General features: G+C 30.0%; 3 protein-coding genes across 11 annotated transcripts; 1 reads left to right on the forward strand and 2 right to left on the reverse strand.

Moving 5' to 3' along the window:
- Positions 1 to 617: 617 nt before the first annotated feature.
- LOC108775434 (monoacylglycerol lipase ABHD12) lies at positions 618 to 7,200 on the reverse strand. Of its 2 annotated transcripts, none has more exons than XM_018541803.1 (9): positions 6,856 to 7,200; positions 2,543 to 2,661; positions 2,240 to 2,345; positions 1,932 to 2,131; positions 1,690 to 1,825; positions 1,495 to 1,612; positions 1,253 to 1,414; positions 784 to 911; positions 618 to 657 (listed from the first exon to the last, which is right to left on the reverse strand). In XM_018541803.1, exons 1-9 carry the CDS (start codon positions 6,894 to 6,896, stop codon positions 618 to 620), a joined length of 1,050 nt encoding a protein of 349 aa, XP_018397305.1. In that variant the 5' UTR covers positions 6,897 to 7,200. The 2 variants fall into 2 exon arrangements, with proteins under 2 accessions (XP_018397305.1, XP_018397304.1); XM_018541802.1 differs by lacking the exon at positions 6,856 to 7,200 and adding an exon at positions 6,085 to 6,149.
- Positions 7,201 to 7,870: 670 nt separating this feature from the next.
- On the forward strand, positions 7,871 to 10,435 carry JMJD4 (jumonji domain containing 4). 8 transcript variants are annotated; one of them, XM_018541796.1, is made up of 6 exons: positions 7,871 to 7,894; positions 8,281 to 8,365; positions 8,447 to 8,891; positions 8,960 to 9,257; positions 9,526 to 9,796; positions 9,884 to 10,435. In XM_018541796.1, the coding sequence occupies exons 3-6, from the start codon at positions 8,660 to 8,662 to the stop codon at positions 10,337 to 10,339; spliced, it is 1,257 nt and encodes a 418-aa protein (XP_018397298.1). In that variant the 5' UTR covers positions 7,871 to 7,894; positions 8,281 to 8,365; positions 8,447 to 8,659; the 3' UTR covers positions 10,340 to 10,435. The 8 variants fall into 8 exon arrangements, with proteins under 8 accessions (XP_018397298.1, XP_018397296.1, XP_018397297.1 ...); XM_018541794.1 differs by lacking the exon at positions 7,871 to 7,894 and adding an exon at positions 7,913 to 7,936; XM_018541795.1 differs by lacking the exon at positions 7,871 to 7,894 and adding an exon at positions 8,021 to 8,050.
- Positions 10,436 to 12,976: 2,541 nt separating this feature from the next.
- On the reverse strand, positions 12,977 to 15,872 carry Pcif1 (Phosphorylated CTD-interacting factor 1). The gene is made up of 5 exons (XM_018541829.1): positions 15,598 to 15,872; positions 15,362 to 15,517; positions 15,140 to 15,285; positions 13,697 to 15,061; positions 12,977 to 13,299 (listed from the first exon to the last, which is right to left on the reverse strand). Exons 1-5 carry the CDS (start codon positions 15,853 to 15,855, stop codon positions 13,017 to 13,019), a joined length of 2,208 nt encoding a protein of 735 aa, XP_018397331.1. The 5' UTR covers positions 15,856 to 15,872; the 3' UTR covers positions 12,977 to 13,016.
- Between the last annotated feature and the right edge of the window lie 938 nt (positions 15,873 to 16,810).

Consider the following 16,810-nt stretch of genomic DNA (forward strand, 5'->3'; position numbering starts at 1 on the left):
ATGTAAATAATTACTTTTTGTTCTTCGAGAGCATGTTTAAATGAAATAATCTCCTTAGTATTGCAATGTTACAATAACATATTATTCACTTATAATACTATTAATGTATTTCTATTTATTTAACAGAAAATTTTTGCACATTTTTATATAATTTCTTCACGACATAAGAGACTGTGAATATGTGAGACAAATATATTATTTCATACAATACCACATTTAAAAAGTTTATCTAAATAATCTATCTAAATATATTTTACATTAAGTTAAAATAAACTTCATACACAAAAAATGGAATGCACAATTTGATGTCATAGTTTCTCTTACATTGTACATGTAATTATAAAACATTAAAAATATAAAATTTTTAACAAATATAATATTTGAAAGACAAAATTTTGTTATCACAAAGATTTTTTAAGAACCAAAAGAAAAATCACAAAAATATTAAAAATGTGTTCTTTAAATACTTTATCATTTACTAGAATGCTCATCCTATAAACGCATTTTTTGAATAAATAAAATAATCCTTGACTATGGATTTTTTATAACATATATAATTTACATTATATCATAATCTATGAAATAATTTACAATTTCATTTTCTAATCTAAATACAATTATTCAGTCAGATTTCCATGTGCTTTAACGACAAATGTCCTGAAAATATAATAAACATTATGATATTAAGCATGATAAATAATACAATTCTACAGATCCCAATATTAACTTTCGTAATATAGAAAAATGAATTGCATTTATTTTAGAAATTTGTTAATAACTTACTTAATTATACTAGGTAATTCCTTGTATCTACAAATATATTTATGTCCAAGCCCATAGGACGAATCTATTTTTATCATCTGAATACGATTTGTATTGTTTCCAAAACTATCTAATGCTGCTTGATAAAGCTGAAACATAAAATCACTTGTATTAATTTCTATTACTTTGTGATATTAATTTTTTGACAATTATACCAGACTTGTCCTTAAGCTAAACATTCTCCTTTCTTTATCGTCTCATTGGACTAGATAGAAAACAAAAAGGGATGGAAGCTATAGTGGCTAGAGCAACCTATAACTGGGCAGAATTCTAACATTATATTTTTTTGTCTTCTCTTTCTATCTCGCTTAATAAAACGATGAAGACAAAGAAAAGCGTTCTAAATTCGCGAGCTAAATTTTGGACGAATCTGATCTATATAACAGTAAATATACAGCAAAAGTCTGTAAATAATATATTATAGTCATACCTTTTCTGCTAAGAAAACTGGAATTACACCATCATCTTCAGCATGTAATATCATAATAGGACAATCAATATTAGTAATATGTTTGTCAGATTCAAATCGCAAATTATTCTTATAAAATGGTTCAACAGCTATCCAATGGAACCATGGTAAGTGTTTGAATATCTGTATAAAACGTGTAAAAATTAATTTACATTTATTGGAAATAGTATAATTTTTATCTAAATAAATAATAATTAATATACCTGTGCAAATGGATGCTCTGTTAATTCGTCTTGTATGTTATTGAAGGGTGCTTCCAAAAATAATCCTGTTGGTTGTATATTTTCAGCTGCTAGCAGAGCTAACACATGTGTAGAAACTCTAATATCAAGTAAAAAGTTATAATTATAAGCTAAATATTTCAATTTGTATTGTAAAGATTATTTAAAAGCAATTACCCAGTTCCTAAAGAATGACCCCAAACATAAACTGGAGCTGAATCATTAACTTTTTTCATCACCCATTCAAGAACATATTTACTATCCATAACTACACCTTCTTCAGAGAGTTCTACTACATCGCTATCCCCATAGCCTAAATCGATGAGAGAATTTAGTAAAATTTTAGTTTTAAATGTAAAACATAAACAGTACTTTTATCAATTTTATTCTAAAAGTAATTGCATGTTTTTGATACTTACTTCTGTAATCAAAACATATAACATGATAATCTAGATCTTGGAAAAGCTTATAAAGTTCGAGTCTATGCGAACTTGCTCTATTACCACTGTTTCCATGCATGTACAAAAATACAGGTAGCTCAGCATTACTTAAAACTGCTTCATAAGCTTCGTCTGTCGCAGGAATGGAATTATTTAATAAAGACCGTGGTAATATCTGCCTGCAGAAGAACTATCGTTTAATACAATACAATATGTACTATTATATTAAAATATAATAAGCACTTTAATAAGTTACAAATTTCATAAGATTATGTGTAATTACTCACCATGCACCTATTTTTACTTGCTGATCAGTATGTAAATAAAAATTTCTAGCGCCTTCCAGCCCAATCAATTTTGGATTGGAAAACTCTACTTTAAGTGGCCAATGTACTAGAATAAATTGCAATGATATATTGTTTTAATATACACAGACTATAATTTCATATTTTGAAATAAGAGAATATGAGCTTATTTCAATATTATATATATATATATATATATCTATTTAAAATTTAATTCACAAAACTTACAAGAGTTAAGATTACTAATTTGTAATATTATTTAGATTTAATTAATTAATTACTTACCAAAATTTAAAAAAAGTATCTTTTTTTGAAGAGTATAAGAATAATGAAAAATTATTGGTAGAAACCCAAATATAATAAGGTATATCAATACAGAGGTTCTCATAGTCCAAGTTAAGCATCTGTAACGTTTATATGTGTAATATATATAAAATTAATATTTCGATTATTATGAATATCGCTAAACCGTATAGGACTTTTGTGTTTATTTCAATCCTATCTATTTTCCTGTGCATGATTGGAGAAGTCTCATGGAACACACTGTATATATACAGAGCGCGCGTATGTGTGTACATGTACATACATTATACAACTGTATAAACAATTGCTAAATAATTTAGCAAGGCTTTTGTCTATTATCATTGGTGCAATTAATTACGATATTAAATGTTTAGATTTAATATCATAGTATTAAAAATTAAAAATAATAAGATATATACATAGTAAGAAAATTTCAAAATGCGCAGGCTGTTCTAAAATCACCTGAAGTCTTTTAAGATGCACATTCTTTGCTAATTATAAAACTAACTTCCCTTTAACTGAAAATTATGTATTTGTTTTTGTATAATTAATGATTAATAAAGCAATATCTTTTAAATAACTAAAATTGTTATCAAAAATTTAATTTGTACAAAAAAACTGTATTACAAAGATATATATATTTAAAATTACAGAATTATAACAAATGATGACATCGAGAGAGAAGATTGACTTCAGATTGATTGAAGAGTTCTAAAACGAATTTTTCATATGTAATTAGATATCATTAATTAATTATAAATTAACTATAATTAAAAATTATTAATTTTGCGACGTTACAGCTACTAAAGCAGTTTGCATTTGCCAAAAACACAGGACAATGGCATTAAAACGTAACAAAAAATAAAATAATAAAACAGAAATTAACAATGATAAAAAATTAATAAAGATATAATAATGGATGTAGTAGCTGTCAAAAATTAGATACACATATGCATATAAAAGCTCTTATGATTAAATACATATTACGTTTAAGAGATAAAAAACTTTTATTTAAATACAAGAAATTTATTTTTAAATCGCAACTAAATATATATGCAAAATAAATTATATATATTATATAATAATATACCTTATTATGTTCATAGCAGTCACAGAACATTATATTCTTTTACGTGTTTATAATTCAGATACACTTATGACACACAAGACATAATATCTTATCTCTTGATGTTTGCAACATATAATTAGTATTAACTAAATCTCTAATACTTATGTAATTATTCGATTACGTTATACGCATAATATTACATCTACAAATTCATGTAAAGAAAATTATGCCTTCTTTAATTAATTGTAAGTACAAACACTACAAACACATGTTTCATTAATTTTTATTACACAAAATTCATATTTTATTATTCTATCAGTTTTACATTCACTTTTACTTCACTCTACTTTATTTATGTTTACATTTGTTTAAATTGTGTATATATTTAGTAAAATTTTTTTTAATTTTATAAATCTATACTAATTTGTATTAATTCGCTTTTTATACCAATCTTTATGAAATGTAAAATACAAATAATTATATTTAAATAAAAAATAATTCCAAAAATTGATATCTTCTTCTTGACTCCCAAATTCCAAACGAATCCAGTAAATTTTCCTATATTAGGAAATATATCTCTTGACTTACAATTGTATATTTATTGAAAGATATTTTGATTTGAGAACCCAGTATCCGAGAATGGATTGGATTTTGTCTATTCGAATTCGTATTTTAAATAGCGAATACTATTTTGTGGATTCAGTTGAATTCAATTGGATTCAATTAAATTCAATTGGATACAACTGAAAAACTGCGTTTCCTATTCAAAACTATGAATTGAACAGTATTCACTATGGTCACAAACGCACTGAAAAAGCTAATATTATTTTATGATTGAAAAGTATATAGATATGCTCCATGCAATTCCTATAAATGAATAAAAACGTATTCGGATTGAAAAGTATACAGATATGCTCCATGCAATTCCTATAAATGAATAAAAACGTATTCGGATTGAAAAGGATTCATTTTAACATTCATGAATCCGTATTTCTGAAAATTTGAATCCATTTTAATCCATTTCAATCCATTCTCGGATAAGGTTATATTCCAGTACCGACAACATGTATTATATGAATTATTATATTTACATTTCTATTCCAACTCACTGACCATGTTCATGGTCATACATAATATTTTACAATTGTCAAAATGTTAGAATTAGTTTTTTTTCTCGCTACGACAAAACTACTTCTCTGAATTTGAAAGTATAATTTAATTGGCACGACGAAAACTGCCAATAGTTGCAAAATAAACGTTCTGCACTGAATGCGGCCATTCACAATAACTGACTAATTTATAAAGCTGTTTAAAGATTAAAGTTCTTTTCATATTCTTAAATTAGGAAACAAACACAGTGTTTAGCAGGGGCGTAGTAGAGAAAGGCTGCACCCGGGATGGTCTCTCCCTCCTCGTCTCTTATGACTTCTTTACTATACTATTGATTATAGCAATAAAACTACTGCAGACTTTGCACCTTCACTTCCACATACGTTTTCGTAAATTATATATAAAAATAAACAATAATGTCTACATTTTAAGTAAACTAAAAACTTTTCATCTTTTTTTTTTTAATAACAGCGGCACTCATAGTCCATTCCTATCTTAAGACAATCTTAAGTAATGTCTTAAGATGCTAATATACAGCTCTCTGATTAGTTTATGACTATACTTAAGACAATAAATCTCAAATATAAGATTCAACTATGAATATCAGCTTAAGACAAATCATTTGGAGAAGAAAAGAGTGCATTGACAGTAAAAAAAAAAACAGTTTTCTTATTTTACCAAAAAATATGGCAGTATTCGATGAAAGGCAAGCTAATAATGAATCTTGTAAGTTAAACGCTCGAGCTTAGAATTAAAAATTTGTGTTTATATATTATACTTGTCTTTAACAAAATGTCATATGTTATTTCAGTGGCTCATCTTTGTCTTTTATTTGAGATAATTTTTTTTATTTACCTACAAATAAATCTTTAATCGAAATTTTTGCTTGTAACAAAAAAGTACTGTTAAATTAATACATTATTGCTAAGATAGAACCTAGAATGGACTGTTTTTTCCTTACTACGCCACTGCTGTTTAATAAATTAGGAAATATAAGATGAAATATAAGATGCTGTTTATAAAAATAACAAACAATGTCTCCTGATAAAACATTTTTCTGCGTTTAGTTCTGTTATATCATGCCACAATTAGCTCATGATGATTAATAATTTATGGCTAACAAGAATAACTGCAGGATGCCATACAGGGTATTACCACAATAGACACAACACAATTGCACTTAAAGAATCCAGTCGACATAAATTTTAGCCAACAAAGAGAAATAAATCGATTTTACATTTTCTTGTTTTGAATAAGCTTGCAAGCTACATTACAATGCAAAGTTATATAAACAAAAGGAATACAACATTGTTTACAGAGGTACAATTATGGTAAAGTAACTTACATTCCCATATACCAAATCTCAACCATGACGATTGGTACTATTGCCACTAATAGGTACATCAACATCCTGACTGTATTAGTGCAGTTACAGTTTTTTTAAGAGTATTTTCTCGTTGCGAGTCGTTTCTTCGATCAAACTTAATTCCACAAACTTGTTATAAGAAATTGTTTTATTGTTATTATGTTAAATTAATATGTAAATTATGTTTAGTTCATATAAGATAAAAAATAATTATAAGAAAGTATAATTCAAGAATTATATTTATAAATATAAATATATATTGTATTATATATAATAAATAATCTTTGTTTAATATTTCTGTGAGTATGAAATTTATGTAATTTACATTATTTGCTATATTTTCATCTGATAAGTACAACAATTATTATTACATATATTAAGTATTACATTTTAATTAAAAATAACAATATATTTTTGTAACAATATACATTATATAGAAATAATATATAATAGACATTTAAGAGTATACAAATTTTTTAGATATATCTTTATTATCACTTTTTACTTGTATATCTAAAAGATGATATGAACAGAACTAACAGCTTCACCTTAGAAATCGGACAACGGATCAAAGCTTCTAATTCTTTACATAAAATAAAAATTTGTGAACATATTTCTTTCTCTAGCATACTCTTTACATTGTTTTAAAGAGTTAATGTAAGGCAAAAAAATTCTAGGCAAAAAAAAGGAATTAACTCCTACAGACAAAGAGTGCCTGTACATACATGTAATTTTAATTGAGGCGAGTACCTGCTTCTCACGAAACGTCTCTTCGGTAGCCGATATATCATTATAATTGAGGGAACAATATAAAGCGTTATTACGCTTATCCTGTTGAAGATTAACAGGTGTCAATCAAATAAATAATTAGCACTCGTTCTATTTATACATATAAATGACAGTTGTGACACGACGATTGTAAACCACGCGTAACTTTTACATCATGTTTACAGAAAACACCGGATGCGACTTCATGCTTAAGTAAAATTATGTTCGACCGCACTCCTTCGCTATACTCCAGTTTACACCTAGATAATACTGGGTAGTACTGATTATCAATACAATACTTGGTGAACGCGTATGACGCTTGATGATATACGGCGGCGTAGTCAAATCAAACCCGTGATTCCGAACAGGGTATAGAATTGTATAGAACAGAAGTCTGCCTAAAAAAAGTGAAAGTGACGTGAAAGGTGAGCCTATGAGCAATGGTGGGGGTAGAGGAACGTGCAACAAGTCTATTCTATTATGGCTCCAGCACACTGGACGCGGAAACGCTTGCCGCGCGGCAAAATGTGACACGGTAGCCAATGAACATCGATTAAACTCATGGCGCACATAGAAAACGAAAGGTCGTAAACGTAATCAGTAAGCGAATTGACCAATCACAGTTGAGAACGCAGCGGCGGCCACTTACGTTCTCAACTGTGATTGGTCAATTCGCTTACTGATTACGTTTACGGCCTTACGTTTTTCTATGTGTCATGCGATTATCGTCTAATCCTTATGGCTTAAGGCTTAAAACAAAACTCTATTTGAGATCCGGGGTAATTTCTTACGGCTTACGACTTGCGATCCTATTGTAGAACAGGCTTTATACGTGTGTGTGTGTGTGTGTGTGTGTGATATCAGAAAGAACCTGAGAGCGGCCATACGGCCTTTTTCCTGTTAATGCTTCCCACTAGCGGCACCAACGTCCATTTTCGAGCTGCGGAAACTACGTATTACGAGAGCGAGCGAGACAGCGGGACTGGTGATATATACTTGTATAATTCTCTGCTTCCTCCTGGTGAATCATCTTTTCCGCTCTAAAAACTTGTTATATAAACCTGTATAAACTATTTCGTCATAATATGTTATAAAACGTGGAAATGTAAAAACATACGCGAATAAAAAAGAAATATTGATTTTAGATTTTTAGAACGTAAAATAACATGACTGATATGTGTGTAACGCGAAATATAGACATTTCAGTCATGGAATGCAATATTTATTTCAAGCAAAAATTTTTATTAGAATTTTTTAAATATAATTTTTTGGAACTTTTTTTTTTAATGTAAATTTTAAAATTGTTTAGAATTTGAAATTTTATAATTGTCAGTCAAGCACTGACGACAAGATTGGCAAGAATAGAGGCTGCGTTCCGTTTCAGGCATATACGCTTTCGAGTTTCAGATTGAATCGAGGTATAAGAAGCATATACACTGTGACTCTGACAGGAAATTGTCGGAAATTTAAAGCCTGAAGAAGAAGAAGGAAGGTATGAATACACTGTGAAACGACCATTGACGATTGTTATCCACTGTTAAAGATCGATTAAAATCGCTGTAGTTTTTTCTAGATAATTGTACCTATTTAAAATTATTCTTACACATATCGATTTGATATGAGATTTTTATCACAAGTGAAAAAAGGACACAAAAAATTATAGAGATTATTTATTCGCTAACTCGCGTCTTGGTATGTCCTTGACAGCGGCACTGAAATAAATATCTTTATCAATTTAACGCGATGATTCTGCGTTAGACCGAACAATGAAGGTCGAATTTCGATCATGTCAACGCTCATTGAGATCAACAGTGACTCATATCCAAACGAGGATGTTTGCGTTACCACTACGATCGAGCGAATCGACTCGACGATGACGTACAATGATTTCTTCACTAAGTATTTAATATGTAACAAACCGTGCGTAATCAGTTTTCAAGCAACTGAGGACTGGCCATGCAAGCATGAATGGGTACTGAATGGTGCACCTAATTTCGAGGCACTCCGCAAACTGTTTGGTATGTGCAAAATAAAGGGAGGAAAGAATTGCATTGTATAAATTATTAATATAATCTCTATTTCTTAGGACATTCCATTGTCCCAGTTGCTGATTGTAATAGAAAGTTTTACAATTCACAATTCAAGAATAATATGCTTATGGAGAATTATTTGGAATATTGGGTTGATTACAAACGGAGCTGTTATGATAAATCAATGCCATTGTTGTATTTGAAAGATTGGCATTGTGTAAGAAGCTTCTCCGATATCCCAATGTACGAAGTACCTCAGTATTTTGTATCAGACTGGTTAAATGAATATTACAATGCTCACCCTGAACTAAATGACGATTACATGTTTGTATACATGGGACCAAAAGAGACTTGGTAAATATGATATATTTTCGATGCTATAATTTTATTTACATAATTTGTAACTTAATTCCCCCAAATTAAATTAAATCATCAATTTGCTACTGGCGTCTTAAAATCTGTAAATAATTTGTTGTAAGAAGTATTATTTTGGTCAAGATTGTTCTCTGGCTTAATATTCTTATTTATTTCTGTATCTCAATTATCGTTTATTATTCCATAGACTGATTTAACTGTTGCTATATATGTGTGTGTATATATGTATATATACACTAATGTTCAGGACTCCATTGCACGCGGATGTTTTTACTTCGTATAGCTGGTCTGCAAATATTGTCGGAAGAAAGAGATGGTTGCTCTTTCCCCCACACGAGGAAGATCACCTTCGTGATCTTTATGGGCAATTGGTGTATGATGTGGTTTCAGAAGAACTCAACGATCATACAAAATATAAAATGTACGATAGTAAAAAGTTAAAATGTTTCGATGTAATTCAAGAAGCAGGGGAGATTATATTTGTGCCATCTGGATGGCATCATCAAGTTTGGAATTTGGTAAATAGTTATAGAATTTTGCAAAAGACGAATTTAAATTGTTGATATTAATGGTAAATGATTATATATATATAATCTTTTGTATAGGAAGATACAATTTCTGTTAATCACAATTGGATTAATGGCTGTAATATCACGAATGCGTGGTGTACATTAAAAAAGGAATTAAGATCTGTGATGAAAGAAGTTGACGACTGCAAGGATATGAAGAATTGGAATGAACATTGCCAATTGATGCTAAAAACCTCTTATGGCATGGACTATAAACAGTTTCTGGAATTTATATTGTTTATTGCTAAGAATCGTTTACATGCTATGATAAAAAAGAGTCAAGTCATAAGTTTCAATAAGTATTATTTCGGACATAATCATTGTTTGTTTGATTTGCGAGCACTTAAAATCATATTGGAGGATATTATCACAGACGCGCAAGATTTGTCCGTGTACAATTGGATGTGTGAGAATGATAAAGCCCGCATTTTACTGAAACATATTGCTTCGTTTCTCGATTCTTGTAATATTGAAAATGCAGTTTCTTCATGAATACAAAATCCAATAAACTGTAAACGAAACAAGACAAACTGTTAAAATGCCAATTGTAAATTTTCTTGTAAATATAGCATGTACTTTCACAATTAATATCATGTTATTTTTATGTATTTATGTATATCAAGTTTTATAAATCTGCCCCCCCCCCCCCAACTTTATTTAAATTTTCTCTTGAAAGATAACATTTTGCAGAATCACTTAATTTAAAATATCTTTTGTACAGTAAGCATTATGTTAGATGCCATCTAATCATAGTAGACACAAGTAAAATTTATAAGAGAATTAAAAAAGAAATCAATTTAAAGAAATTTCAAATGTGTGAAATATACAGTAAAAAGCAATAATTATCTTCTATAGATTCTATAATGAATATGGCTATATTAAAAGCGAAGATATACGAGTAAAATTTATTTTTACTTCTAAAAAATAATTAAACATAGAAAACGTAACTTTTTTTTTTTCTTTAGTTAAATTGTATACTAGCTCTAAATGATAAAGATTTACAATAAAAATTTGTTATCTGTATTCTATTAAGCTATAGTGCAACCTAATGGTGAATACATTGTCTCTGCTGCTTATAAAATATCTCGTAAAACGCAACTTATATCTATTTTTAACATATTGTCTTATTTACTTCTCAATTATGTAAGCATAAATATCCTAATTTTTAAAAATGGCGCATGTGCATGTGTGTATGTATATACACTAGCGCGTACATATATTTTAATAAAAATATACAAAATTTCTAAGATATAAATATCACTTTTTAAGTGAGAGAGAAATTCCCAACGTGTTGACAAATTGCCCCAGACCACGAATATTTAATAAAATAATTGAATAATGTATAAGAATACATAATTGGAAATTACATGTCCATAAATATATAATTTCTAATAATATATTACTTTTGAATGTGCATTTAATCCTGTTATTCCATCACGATGTATGCTCTAATGCATGTAAAAAAGAATTATAGAAGTTCATTCGCATCACTGTAGCAGTATTCGAATTATTTTAATTAATTTTGTAGAATTTGTCTGAAAAAAATATTTAAAAATCATAGTTACATTATGTATTTCTTCTGTTTATACGATATGCCTGTACATATTTATAATAAAAATGTGCTCTCATATGCAGGGAAATTCTATATAGTCTTTCTCAAAATTATGTTCATTATTTTTTTTTCACACAACTACTTATAAAATGATAAAAAAATATTGCACCAGCAGAGAGCTATTTAAAACAAAATGAGTAGCTAACGATTCTTTCTTTATATATTCTTCATTACTAAAGAAAAAGATTGTCATGGTTAATAAAAAATATGACAAACAATTTTATCGCAGTTCTTCTTGATAAAATTTTTTTCCGGTCTCACAACTAAGTAGATTATAGGCAAGACATACATTCTACCACCTATATCTGCACACGTACATACATACAACATACATCTGTACATTTGTTATATTTCTGTAAATTTAATTTTCTCAATTTACAATAGTATCTCAATATTTATCTTGCATAGCAAGTCTAGTATTTAAAGCATTACATGTCACAAAGTCCAACACATTGATCAACAACAATTAATCACTATTGCAAAGTTTAGACTTTCTGCAATGTGGTTTTTTGACAAGTAAACTCTTTTTATACGTTAGACATGTACATTTCACCTTTATAAATCTTTACATTTTACTGTTAATCATGACTGAACAGAAGTAACAGCAGTTTACTCCGCTGCTCTAATATAATAGAATTAAATAATAATGTTCATCAATCATTAGTTATCAATTTTTGCGAGGTTATTTTAAAATGTAATTGATATTAAGTTATCAGTGAATTTTAGCATGAAAATTAGGGATGCACCGAATATCCGAAAAATATCCGATATTATCCGGTACTTTTTACTATCTGAATATCATTAGTATCCAGCAATATATCCACAGCTGAAATTGTGTTTGATAATATATCCACACCTGAAAACTGTGTGAAATTTTATATTCACAGTTTACTTCACTGATGCAGAATTCTATTTTTTTGTTCACTTAAATTTCTTGCATAGTTTTAATTTTACATAGTTATGTTGATTTATGCCGATAATCAAAATAAATTATCACCAAAAAATGATAAACTAATATTGTCCATCATAAAAACTTTATTAATTTCGATCTTTGTTTACTAAGCAATGTTGAAATCGTATAACAAAGAACTCTGTTCCACAGTCAGTAATTATAATCACTGTTTCTTCTTTGCTTTCTCTTTTTTTTTTAATTTTAGAACATTTTTACCCGATATCAGGAAAATATTTAATATTCGACCGGATAATCGTCCTATCGGATATCCGATATCCAGTATTCAGTGTAATTTTATATAATCCAGTGCATCTCTAAATAAAAATATAGATTATAAAGTAATGTTCATATTGTTTCTATGTTATATTTAATTTCTCTGTATATAATTACCTAACACTTGTTTTATTTTTCACACTTTATTCTTTTGAATTTTATATGTGCCAAAGTATAAAATAAATTTCCTTAACAAAGAAGTTATATATTTTACAAGAGATAAATCGTATTTATCTCCAAATATAGGAAATAATTTTCCTATTTTTTATTTATTTTTATACGTTTTCTCTATTTTATGAAGATTATATCACTAACTGTATTATATCACTTAATTATATAGGATGACTTGGTAGTGGCTGTACAGGTGGCACCGTCGGCGTAGTTGGTGTTGTCGGTACAGGTACTGACGGTACAGGCGTTGACGGTATTGGTTGATGCGTTTGTCGTGGCGGAGAAAGAAGCTCTTGTCTATCTCTTTCTCGTTCTCGACCAGGTCGCCATGCTTCCAATAACGCTTCAACTCGCTCTTCAGTAGGTCCCCATCGTGCAGCACCGGCTGGATTTTGTAACCACACAACTAGCGTGCCATGCACTGCTCGGATGTTTACATCACCTCTGGAATGAGGAAAAAAACATTTATTCAACATTTTTTTCACTATTCTATATTATACACATGCCATATCTAATCAGTATAAAGGACTTCATTAATTACATGGAAAATCAGGTCTTTCTGAAATTAATTTTTACACATACATTACAATATAGCTTAATATCATATATAACGAATAAAAGATAGACATAAAACTTCAGATAGTTTTTGAAATAATGTATCAAAGGGGCTCACAGAGCATATGTTTCTCATCTTTAATATTATTCCGATATAGAATCAAATAATGTATCTGTAACATCTTTTGTTCATCCCAAATTATAAGTTAAGTTATAAAAAGAATTAACTGATTTTAAAACCAATTTTCGATACAATTAACGTGGGGTTTAATTTGTATAAACGTACTTTGGAAGAATATGTTGGAATCCATGTCGATATTCATGTTCCATAGCGGGTACTACTACTTGTTTGCGCTTAAAGTGACTACTCTCGAGTTTTATGAGCGCGTTAGGAGCCGGATCACGCCACTCCGGTAAAAATACCACGAATGACAAAGGCTCTGTCGAATCAGCCAAAAGACGCTCGAAGTGGTTGACCATAGCTTCCATAAGTTCCTCACAATATGGTGGATTTGCTTGAAATGATCCGCTGACCGGCCTGAAATCCAAAAATGGTCCCCTCGATCCGAAATACGAGTCCGTATCGGCAAACGCTGAGCAATACTGCCGAAAGTAACAGTTTAGAGGTGAGGCAAAACATTCAAACGTAACGCCGAACGACCTCTGAAGGCATTCAAAAACCGTCACCGGGAGAGCCATCTGGGTTGCTTGACCCTCGTTGATGCCGAAGTACGTCTGATAACGTTTCAGCATACACCAAACGCGTGACAGAAACATTTCGAACTTTTTATCATCAAAACCGTTATACCTATACAAATGTTCCAGTTTAGCAAAGTGCGTATTATTAATATACATAGTATCACCATGAAAGCGTAGCATTATTTGCTCGCGCTCAGGGAGATAATCCACCTGTGGAAGTCTCGATGTGGGAAGGGAAAATTGCACAGGATAACACCAAACTTTTCTTTGCGTACTAACAGGACCTCCTAATGGTATAACATCCCCCAGACCATTATCTTTAAGGATCTGGTTATTTTTATCTTTCACTTTCTTCGCATATTCTGTCGACAAATGATAAATTTTCAGACATATGCCCTCAACGCTGGCTTTAACGGTTGCCGTGAGATGCGGTTGACATTGTCGCTTCAAATGGGCGAGCCTGTCTTGGAAATCGTCGAATGTGGCGCCCACCGTTCTTCTCAACCACTGGAAAGTGTCCTCAGCGTTCCACTTGACCACTTTCCGACTTTCAGGTGATGCTGCCCTCGATTCTACCATCTTTTTCGCCGCTTCAGCATAACGTGACAATTGTTTCCTTGCATCCCCCGTAAATTTTGGCCTTACCAATTTAATAGGAATATCATTCATAATTTCGCGATACATAGACATTGAAATCTCGGGGAAGCATTGACTTGGTAGTAACGGATCTGAGCCACAATCGATGACCTTTCGTTCCATTAGCCACCTGTTGAAGGAATCTTTCGGCGCATCTATAGATTCACGGGTATGACATAACTCTTGGTAACACTGTCGTAGCTTTGCTAGTAAAGCGCAACGCAGAGCTTCTGCTTCAGGATGAACGTGCATCAAATTTGATGGTGCTCGCTCATATATTATAACATTTGTAGGTATTTCTAAATCCCACGGGCCTCTAAAACATAATAAATAAATTATTAATTTACTTTGCCTGTAAATATACTTTAACATCTTAATAAAACCAAACACATACGCCAATACAAATTTCTTTGCTGGTGGAACAGCTCCATCCTCGGATGTTCTTCGTTTTAACGTAGAACCTGGTGTAGCTGGAATCGTTCCATTTCCAGGTGGAGGTGGTACACCACAAATGCCAAGTGGATCCGTAATTGGATCAAACTTTAGTAGGATACATATATATGTTACATTTTATTTTATTATAAAATATAGTTTTTTTTCTGATATTTTGCAGTACCTGAGGTTTCAAAGAAGGAACTACCCATAGAGATTCTCCAGTCAATTTATTCCAAAAATATGGCCGATTTTCTCGTTTACTCCAAAACTTCTTCCAGCCCTGTTGTTGAAGTTCCAAAGATAACTCGGGCTCTGGAAAACTTCCTAGTGGTGTACCCTGTAAGAAAAAAGAGAAATATAGATGAGTCAGATATATAATTTAGCAAACTAAAATTATTGTAAGCCTGTAAAATATACCTGCGTTATAAGAGGTGGTTGTTGTATGTGACTAAGTTGCGGACAGTGATCGGCTACAGCTTGCGTAGGTGTTAATATGGGTGTTTGAAGCTTAACAGGGGTAGGAACTATAACTTGTGCTACTGTTGAATTTGTATCTTGCTGTAGCGTTTGATGGTGATGATGTATAGCTGGCAATGAAGACACCGACTGTCCTGATAAGGCTTCCCAATTTGAAGCATTGGGAACATCTTGTTTACCTCCACTTACTTCATTCATGATTTGATATGCACTTTGTTGCAAAATACTGAAAACATTAATTTAAATATATTGCCATGTGTGACAAGTATTTAACACGTTATCTATGTATTATATAATTTAAGGGTGTGTGTGTGTGTGTGCACGCGCGCGCGTATAAAACATTTTTCTCTCTCTATATCAAATTTTATTAATCTGATATAAGATTATAATTCTGATAATCTTATACATTTTGTATATACAGAACAAACAGTAATGGTTAAACCAGTTTTTTACTATGGAAGATAAATTAGTGATTGCAACTAAAATGTGCATAAGAAATTATTCAAAAGAGAAAATAAAACATTTATCTCCTATGATGAAGCTGGTTTAATTATTAATATTCACCTAATTCCTCCTTCCTTCCACACACATATATACACATACATACACACTGACATACGTCTAGATCAGTTGCAAAAAAATGTATATACTGTTTATGAAAATCTAACTTTTGCAACAACTGATAAAATATTAATTTCTAAAAATTGTCGATTAAGCAGATAAAATTGATGTATAAGACAATATTAAGATATCTTTCAAATTTTAACGTATTTCTTAAAAAGATATTTCTTGGAAAAAACTAAAAATTTTCTAAAGTTGTCTTTTATGTCAATTTTTGAACATTTTGCTTATCGAGTATTAAAAAAAATTTCAAAAATTACAAAATGATACAGGATGTTTTGATTCACTTTTTCATAAACAATGCATTTATGTTAGCTCTTACGATTGGTATGGATCATCCTATATATACTGAAGTTATGATTTATATATTTGATCTTTATTAGTGTTATTAGAAAAAAAAAATATATATATATATAATTTTTCTAATAACTATTATATAATAAAAATTAAATATATATATCATAACTTTAATAGAATTACATACATACATTATAAGATAGTATCAGTGTGTTATACATACGGATATGTATAT

This window comes from Cyphomyrmex costatus, unplaced genomic scaffold (genome assembly GCF_001594065.2).
Source record: "Cyphomyrmex costatus isolate MS0001 unplaced genomic scaffold, Ccosl1.0 scaffold30, whole genome shotgun sequence".
Classification (NCBI taxonomy): domain Eukaryota; kingdom Metazoa; phylum Arthropoda; class Insecta; order Hymenoptera; family Formicidae; genus Cyphomyrmex; species Cyphomyrmex costatus.